This window comes from Protopterus annectens, chromosome 14.part0 (assembly GCF_019279795.1).
Source record: "Protopterus annectens isolate FY-2018-M chromosome 14.part0, PAN1.0, whole genome shotgun sequence".
NCBI classification, from domain to species: Eukaryota; Metazoa; Chordata; order Ceratodontiformes; family Protopteridae; genus Protopterus; species Protopterus annectens.
The window spans coordinates 545,993,611-546,004,048 of NC_056748.1; the positions used below are offsets into that span (position 1 = coordinate 545,993,611).

At 38.2% G+C, this 10,438-nt stretch overlaps 1 protein-coding gene across 1 annotated transcript in view; it reads left to right on the forward strand.

Annotated features, from left to right (window-relative positions):
- The window catches only part of LOC122788697 (myosin-16-like), a 949,629-nt gene that overhangs the window by 754,060 nt on the left and 185,131 nt on the right, over window positions 1-10,438 (forward strand). The window contains exon 17 of the mRNA XM_044055593.1: window positions 2,798-2,990. Within this exon, the coding sequence (XP_043911528.1) occupies window positions 2,798-2,990 (193 nt within the window). The remainder of the gene's footprint in view (window positions 1-2,797; window positions 2,991-10,438) is intronic.

Here is a 10,438-nt window from a genome sequence, read left to right on the forward strand (position 1 = left end):
GACTGAGTAATGTTGCCATGTGTTTTCCAAAGAAATGGCTTTTCCCAAAAAAAATGTTCAGTGCTTTCGATATACTCAGACCATGATACTACAGTTGGCTTAAATTTAAGATTTCTTCCTGAGTGCGATATTCACTATTAGTTTTGCAACTTCATTTAAAGATGAATGCCTCATCAGTTCTTTCCTTCTTTGTATGTAGTAGCAACTGAAGAAGCACAAACACACCATACACACACGCACACACACACACACACACACACACACACACACACACACACACACACACACAGTGATCATACTGCTTCAAGTCACTTCATACAGATACTTTTTCAAAATGACTTTTGCCTCCATGCTTGCTGAACATCAAGCCTCACCCAATTAGATTTAAACATGTTATTTCCTTCATAGTGGGGAGTCTACCAGGACCACAGGGGCAAGAGCTGTCCAGAGAGGCTGATATTCAGGCAGCTATGAGTGATGTTTGAGTCTTTGCTGATATCTTGGCTATAGAGACATTTATAATGAACCTAGCCTGACATTGTGGTTGGTTGGGAGGATGAGCAAACTGCATCACCATGGGGTTCATAATACCCTCCCTACAGGAGTGCATTTTACTGCATCCCCATTATGAAGGGCACCACACATTGGTGTCTTGGTGAGCCTACCTCCCGCCTCCAGACCACATCTTTTGCATCATAATCACTTCTCTAATGGGGCTAGTGCATTCCATGGTTGGCTGCATCCCACCTACTCCCCAGGGCAGACACTCCCAGCACGGCTTGTTACCAGAACTGCTAAATTAACCCAGGTCATCTAGGCCATAGTCAATGCTTTATCTCTCTCTACACCACCAGAGCTAGAACTGCATGGTTTTGTATATATTGCAAAAAACAAACTCTTAAAAATAGGCGGATTTGCAAGCAGAAACAAGGTCAGTGTGGAATAAAAATACTTAGACTGCTCAGCTAGTAACAGAAGCAATGGAATTAGTAAAAAAGAATTTACAATTGCACCTAAATATACTACTTGTACATCTAACCCCATATGAACTGCAGAAGGAGGCAATTCTGGACACCATGAGGATGCTGAGAAGGATGTCCTTGGCTATCATCACGACTGAAGCAAAACAGAATTCTTGAACTTTATGATCTGATGTAGAAATCGGGTCTATTTCCATCAAGATATGTACAAAAAGTAACATTTCAAGAAATTAAACTGAAACAGTAGTCATGCATATTACATGTATTATTTAGGACTTCACAGTAATTTTCCTAATGTTGACAATTTATATGTTCATAGGTATTTACTAGGCTAATGACCACACGGGACTTTTTAAGCCTAGCCATGCATCCCAAATCTCTGACAAGTTCTGATACCTTTAAAAAGTGTAAGCAGGGGTTTAGTTCATCTTGGGAGATGAACCATTTACAACCTAGGGCCTGGGAGATGAAACAGTTACAGGTTGCCTGTGTCCATTATAGACATAGGTGCCAAACCAGGGATGAATTTCCTGCTCCCCATCTAGTTGTGCAGGTTTCAGTTGAATTGGGGTGATCTCTGGGATACATACCTGTCTCTCCAGCAGGATCTATTTATATCACAGGCAAGGTTTAAGTCTTTAGAACGGGTAATTCTGGTGCTGTTTGTTTTGTGGATATCCAGGAGGTCCATCAAAGTGGGGTGTGACAGTGCCCTGTATGTCAGGCATAGGTCTCCCCTCAAAAGACTGTAGGAGACAGAATACAGGTATAAAGCCTGTATTATTAACTGTGAGGTATTATTAACTGTGACTGTCTTCTGATCATTCCATACCCAGTTAAAGGAAATAAACCATTAGCAATTGATAAATAAGACATACTGTTGTGATGCATTCATATCCAAAAGTTGTCTTTCACCTCTGGAACAAATTTCCAGTACGTGCATCCTTGCCACTTTCAAAGTAGACCTTGATAATTTGATGGGCAGCCTCAAATTCTGCCCTGGCATATCTTGTCTTTCCCTCCTTGAGGATGAGTTACATTTTGAATAGGGGATTTTAGCTAGGCTTGTAATGGTCTACATAATAATTTCCTAGTACTTACCTGTGAACCTATGCCATGAGTCCAGTTATGGTCATTTATGTTTAGACTGCAATGATCTCTCACCATATTGAATCATATGTTTTAATTCTCTGTATGCATTCTTCATTACCATTTTGAATGCAGCATACATTTTGCCCATAGCATAAGCTTGAAACAAGCAGTAATAGTTAAAATCATCATAACTAGGAGAAGGTGTTCCACTTCCAAAACAGTATAAACCTGTTGTCAGTAATTAAATTAACCTTACAACTGTACATTTTGTACTGACAGATTATTTTGATGTATTGTTTAAATATTCTAATAAAGATGTCTGACTATCTAGAACTTCAGGGACTGATCAGTTCTCAGAGGAAGCTGCAGATATGACAAGGTACCATATGTTTTGGAATACTTGATTTTTTTTGCAATGAAAAATGCCAGTTGTCAAAACTATAGGCTGTACTTCAAGACACAAAATACACATATTTGATTTTCAAAGGTCAGAGATGATGTTTAAAGATATCACTCAGTACTAAACCACTAAGGGCTGTCCATCATCCTTGGCATAAACTTATTGCTTAAAGTTGTAACATTAATAACATATGCTTTTTTGCTTCAAATGTTGTTTGTCATATATCACTAAAATTTCTCAGAGTAAAACTTGTGCAGAATAATGCAATGTTTATTCTGTTAGCGTATTTTCTTTGCATTATAAAATTGGTTTGTTTTTGAAAAAGGAAAACCCAGCAACGAGCTCTGGATTCCCTGCAAACTAGCCTTGATACTGAAATCAAGGGTCGTGCTGAAGTCACACGAATGAAGAAGAAGCTGGAATGTGACATGAATGAACTGGAGATGCAGTTAGACCAGGCTAACAAAAGCAACGGGGAACTCATTAAAATGGTAAAAAAGTTACAGCAGCAAATAAAGGTAAGAAAGGCAGGAACATTACAGCTGCATTAGTGTGAGAGTGTTCTCAAGGATTGCACAGTACAGCTGCATTAGTGTGAGAGTGTTCTCAAGGATTGCACAGTACAGCTGCATTAGTGTGAGCGTGTTCTCAAGGATTGCACATTACAGCTGCATTAGTGTGAGAGTGTTCTCAAGGATTGCACAGTACAGCTGCATTAGTGTGAGAGTGTTCTCAAGGATTGCACAGTACAGCTGCATTAGTGTGAGAGTGTTCTCAAGGATTGCACAGTACAGCTGCATTAGTGTGAGAGTGTTCTCAAGGATTGCACAGTACAGCTGCATTAGTGTGAGAGTGTTCTCAAGGATTGCACATTACAGCTGCATTAGTGTGAGAGTGTTCTCAAGGATTGCACAGTACAGCTGCATTAGTGTGAGAGTGTTCTCAAGGATTGCACATTACAGCTGCATTAGTGTGAGAGTGTTCTCAAGGATTGCACAGTACAGCTGCATTAGTGTGAGAGTGTTCTCAAGGATTGCCAGTCATCATTTAGAGTTTATAAAGTTCTTATACGGCTGGTAGCAGATATATTCAGTTCATGCGGGTGAGCAGAAACACAGACACACACACACACACACACACACACACACACACACACACACACACACACACACACACACACACACACACACATTTATAGATGCCATTCAGAATGCAGACAAATCAGAATGTAGACGAAGGTAACTGAGTTGTTATTAAAGATGTGAATGAGTTTGTGTAAATGCTGGCAGGTTAGGTTTAGAATAAGGGTTAGGTAAGGGGATAGCTTTAGAGTTGTACATGTTTGTTGATGTGTATCTCAGCCTATCTCGTTTAGTGGTACTTTTACTAAAAGGGTTTTTCTGAGGTAAGGTGCAGGGTTATGATTAGGGACAGGATTAAGGTTAGCAATATTAGTGAGGTAGTGTAGGGGAACAACCCCCTGCATCACCTTACTAATCCATTCTTAACATAACACTAGCCCTGACCCTGCCATTAACCCTAACCCTGTACATTAACTTAATGAACTCTTTCAATAACACTGCTACTATCCAGACAAACCCTGTCCTGTGGTATTTCTACGGTTTAGGGCTTTTGGTTAGTTTTATTATAGTTTTAGAACAAATGTAATGTCAGAAGTAGTGTGTTTGTCTGTTTTTTTAATTAATAGAATGTGTGGTTTGGATGTATTATGTCAGTATTTTGAGTTTTGCATTTTGATGTGTCTTAAGTTATGAACTGTATGCATTTTGATGTGCCTGTATTTTTAAATATAATTATATCTATATCTGCATCTGTATCTCCTCAGCCTGATAGCTTAGAGATTAAGGCACAAGATTATGAACTGGTAGACCTGATTTCAAAACCTAGCTGAGGAATCACTGGACAGCAGCAGTATCTGCACAGAAGAAAGGCCTGTCATTCTTCTTCTGTAATATATGCCATGAAAACACTATGGAGTTGCCATGAGATGATTTTGACTCAGGGCAACAACTTGCTTGCTTTTTATATCTATATATATATATCTGTATCTGTAGCTATAGCTATAGCTATGGCTTTATCTATAGCTATACAGTGGATATAAAAAGTTTGCACACCCCTGTTAAAATGCCAGGTATTTGTGATATAAAAACTGAGACCCCAATAAATCATTTCAAAACTGTTTCCACCTTTAATGTGACCTATATCCTGTACAATTCAATTGAAAAACAAACAAATCTGTTAGGGGAAAAAATATAAAAAATAAAAAATGTACAATAAGCTAGCTGCATAAGTGTGCATACCTTTAAACTAATACTTTGTTGAAGCACCTTTTCATTTAATTACAGCATTCAGTCTTCTTGGTATATACCTGTCATCAAATAAAGAGACTCTGATTAACCCCAAATAAAGTTCAGCTGTCATAGTAGGATTTTCCTGGCATTTACTCAGTTGCCTGCTACAGCAAAAGCCATGGTTCGCAGAGAGTTTACAAAGCATCAAACAGATCTCATTGTTGAAAGGTATCAGTCAGGAGAAGGGTACAAAAAAATTTCCACAGCATTGGATATACCATGGAACACACTGAAAACAGTCATCAAAAAGTGAAGAAAACATGGGACAACAGTGACGTTGCAAAGAACTGGACATCCCTCCAAAATTGATGAAAAGACAAGATGAAAACTGGTCAGGGAGGCTGCCAAGAGACCTATAACAACTAAAGGAGCTGCAGGAATTTCTGGCAAGTCCTGTTGTGTACTACTTGTGACAACAATCTCCCGTATTCTACTATGTGGTAGGGTTGCAAGACGGAAGCCTTTTCTTACACAGAAAAAGATCCAGCCAGGCTAAAATTTGCAAAACAATACATCAAGTTTCCCAAAAGCATGTGGGAAAATGTGCTATGGTCTGATGAGACTAAGGTTGAACTTTTTGGCCACAATTCGAAAAGGTACGTTTGGCGTAAAAACAACACTTTGCATCACCAAAAGAACATCATCCCCATGGTGAAGCATGGTGGTGGCAGTATCATGCTTTGGGGTTGCTTTTCTTCAGCTGAAACTGGGGCTTTAGTCAAGGTGGAGGGAATTATGAACAGTTCCAAATATCAGTCACTTTTGGCTCAAATCCTTCAGGCATCTGCTAGAAAGCTGAAGAGGAATTTCACCTTTCAACATGACAATGACCCCATGCATGCATCCAAATCAACAAAAGAATGGCTTCACCAGAAGAAAATTAAAGTTTTGGAATGGCCCAGCCAGAGCCCAGACCTAAATCCAGTAGAAAATCTGTGGGGTAACCTGAAGAGGGCTGTGCACAAGAGATGCCCTCGTAATCTGACAGGTTTGAAGTGCTTTTGCTAGGAAGAGTGGGCAAATATTGCCAAGTCAAGATGTCCCATGCTGATAGACTCCTACCCAAGAAGACTGAATGTTGTAATTAAATCAAAAGGTGCTTCAACAAAGTATTACTTTAAGGGTGTGCACACCTATGCAACCAGCTTATTGTACATTTTTTTTATTTTTTTATATTTTTCCCCTAACAGATTTGTTTGTTTTTCAATAGAATTGTACATGTTATAGGTCACATTAAAGGTGGGAAAAGTTTTGAAATTATTTATTGTAGTCTCATTTTTTTATATCACAAAAACCTGGCATTTTAACAGGAGTGTGTAAACCTTTTATATCCACTGTTTATACATACGAATCCCTATCAGACAATCAAGTTTTCAGAAAGTGATCGAGTTTCCGAAAACTTGAACATCCCAAAAAAATTTTGCAGGGGGCAAACTCGCATGTGCCCCCCACATCCCCTGCAAATTAAATATACCAACTCTGAGATTGCATTACAGTGAGGAAAAGGGTAGAGTTCCCATTTTGCACTATACCACGATCTCCATTCAAAACCTTTGAGTTTTCGGAAACTCAGTCATATGGTCCCGTCCATATAAATTTTGAGTTCCTGAAAACTCAAACATATGATAGGGATGTGTGTGTGTGTGTGTGTGTGTGTGTGTGTGTGTGTGTGTGTGTGTGTGTGTGTGTGTGTGTGTGTGTGTGTGTGTGTGTGTGTAAACACCTAAATGCTGACCATAAATAAATGAAAAAAAATAATGTTCTACTATATTTGCTCCAAGACATGATACCAGAATGTGCAACTACAAAACAATGTTTTTTTGTTCCCCCTGCTAATTCTGTATTCTAACTCTGTGATTGCACAATACCAGAAAAAAGGGCATATCCCCCAATTCAGGTGCTACAGTAATTTATTTAATGTTATTTATTTATCCTTTGTTGACAGGGTTAGTCCCACTAGGCTAGTAGCCTCTTTTCAGGCAAGACCTAAGGTGGCACTTATACTACTAGGGGAAATTTGGCCAGGCCATTTTAGAACTTCCCCTACTCTTTTCAGTAATTGCCATGGTATCTTTTACATCCACCTTAGCCACCACCAAGTCAGGCATATGGGGCCTTGATTTAACATGCCATACAAAGGACGTCACATTCAGAAGTGCAGCATTCCCCTTAAGCTGCACTACAGTGTAAGCGATCCATCTACTCTTTGTGGGAATAGAACCCACAGCCTTCTTCACCAAAGATAAGTCTGCTACTTGTTGCACCTGTATCACTGCAGTTTTACACAGCTGTCATTCAACTGCTTTGTCAACAAAACAACTGTCATCTAAAATGACAATCAGCGTAAAATGATGCCACACACACACAAACACACACACACACACACACACACACAAATCTATCTCTCTCTCTCTGTCTATATATCTATCTATCTATATATATATATATATATAAAACCCATAACATCTAAAATCATAATATCGATACCATAATTTATAAAATCCAAAACATCTAAAATCCGTAACATCGAATTTCATAACATCTAAAATGTGCATCACAACATCGAACACTACAAATCACATGAAAATAACATCCTCTCCACATATAATGACACCAAATTAACAAACACAATTTTTACTACATTTCTGCAGGGAGGCAAGCCCCCCTGCACCCCCCATGTGGGAGGCTCTGCCCCCAACACCCCTCATAAATTAAATATACCAACTCCGATATCACACTACAGTGGGAAAAAGTTAATTTCCTAACCTTATCACAATCACCATAACGAACATACACTTAATGTCTATATCACTTACCTGTATGGCCTAAAAAACACATACAGAGTGGCAAAATAAACACTATATAAATAGTATAGATTTTTACACTGTATAAATAATAACTATAGAAATAAAAACTACAGCATCTCATAGTGATATCACAAGATTAACAGATTAAAGTATAACATTTACACTTTTGATGATACACTATTACATATACAATTTAGATGTTATGAAATTGGATATTATGGGTTTTAGATGTTATGGATTTTAGATGTTATGGTCTCGATGTTTTGATTTTAGATGTTATGAGTTTTAGATGTTTTGAAGGGAAACTATATATATATATATATATATATATATATATATATATATATATATATATATATATATAAATAACAAAAATTCCAGATGACTACCACGGCTTAAAGATAGTAATTTTAATTTAGACAAATGCTTTCACATACAATCACTACGCTTTCTCAAGTCTTCAGTAAAAATGCAGAAACACATACACACTTTATAGTCAAAAATTCATCAATTACTCAGTTTAAAAATCAATTAATACATTCATTAAAACATTAAAAATGAAGATAAATCAATTACTCAATATTCAATTTTATACTCATTTAAAGGGGACGAGCTTCTAGCTCTGATTTAATACACACATAATTATTTAATCGTGGGTATATATGAGCTTGCAATTTTAAAATCCACTTTAATTCAGCACCCCCCTAACTATACATTCTAACTCCAGGGTCGCACTACAGTGGGGAAGGGGGCATATCCCATTTACTTGCCAATAATACTTGTTGGTCAAATGAAATTTCAGTCAAATGAAATTTCGATCAAATGGGGTCAGGCAAATGGGTGTCGGTCAGTCGGAAGTTAGGGCAAATTAAGTAGATCCATATATATATATATATATATATATATTTATGTATAAATATGCATACACACACGCGCACATATAAATATATATATTTATATATATACATATTTATATATATATATATATATATATATATATATATATATATACATAAAAATATATATATATATATATATATATACACACACACACACACACACACACACACACACACATATGTCCTCTCAATGCATCCCCTGATAACTCTAGACATCCATGGTTCAGTGTAGCGCTTATCAGTTTATTTGTTGCCCCAAGTCAAAGGTTATGCTCATCACCTGAGGAAGCTATCACACCTGACAGTTAGGTATTTTTATTTAGGCCCTAGTCATTAGTTCCCTTTCCTTACAGCAAATGGGATGCAGTGACATCAGTTTGTGGGGAGTTAATGTATAGCTTTTTCTATAGCACATGATATGGAGTGGTGTCAGTATTTCTGCAGAACTTGAGATGTAGTGATTTATTTCAGGAAGTGCTAATGCTGAGCTTTTCTTGTAGCAATGTTATATGTAGTGATGTCGGCACAGAAGTTGTTAATTTAGAGCCTTTCCTTAAGTACATGATATACACTGATATCAGGGTGGGAGTGTTTTCCTGTAGCATGTGATGGAGTGATGTCTGTGTAGGCGAGGTGTTAATTTAGAGCTTTTTTTATAGCACATGATATAGAGTGGTATCAGTTTTAGAGGCATTAATGTGGAGCTTTGACTGTAGCAGATGACATGCAGTGATGTCAGAGTGGCAGATGATAAATTAGAGCTTTTCCTGCAACACATGGCATGCAGTAATGTCACAGTTGGAGGTATTAATGAAGATCTCTTCCTGCACCACATGATATGCAGTGATACTGTGGGAGGCATTAATCTAGAGCTTTTCCTATAGCATGTGGCATGTAGTAATGTCACAGCAGAGGGTCTTAATGTAGAGTTTTCCTTTAGCATGTGATATATAGTTATGTCAGTGTGGGGGGTGGTACTGTTTAAGGTGTTTCCTGTAGCACATGATGTGCAGTGATGCCAGTGTAGGAGGTGTTAATGTAGAGCTTTTTCTGTGGCATGTAACATGTACTGATGTCACTGTGGGGGAGGTATTATTAAGATTGCTTCCTATAGCACATGATGTGCAGTGATACCATTGTGAAAGGTGTTAATGTACAGCTTTTCCTGTGGCATGTGACATGTAGTGATGTCAGTGTTTTGTTTCTGTGTATTTCTTATACCATCATGCCTGCTGACCATAAAGGCACTTCCACTGCTGCTCATTCTCCACTGAGGTGAGAATTCAGGTCTTCAGTAAATTCCCCTTTGTGGTGACAGGAGCCAGAAAACATTTGTTCCTCTAATGAGTGAGAAAAGTTCATTGCATGTCCATCAATAAGGCAGGCATGACAGATATTTTTTATGTCCCTAACCCAACCTCAAATGGTGACATAAATCCAAAGTCTCTACATGGGCTACCAGTTGTCCCCAGACTGATGCACATGGACTCCTACACGTGTTCTTCAAGAGTTACCAAGGAGTCAGCTTAGCTAACCATACCTGTGCCCCTCCCACAACTGTAGCCTGACTTCTGGCTACCACATGAGAGACATAGTCAGCACATAGGGTGCCACCAAACTCCTTTCCCAGGATAGCCAAATTGGCAGGAAGCCACTCAATTCCTGCACCCCATGCAGCTCTTCCAGTATCCAAACTGTTAATCAAACCTGAGTATTCTGGGTCGTAGTCTCAGCTCTATGCCCTACACCACAGGGCTTGTTACCATATAAATTCTTATATTCTTGCATAGGAAAGACATATGTTCTACATATCAGTGATGTTTTCAGCCCTGACTGTATGCACTATTAGATTATACATGTCACCACAGATGCTGCTTGCCCTGAACTT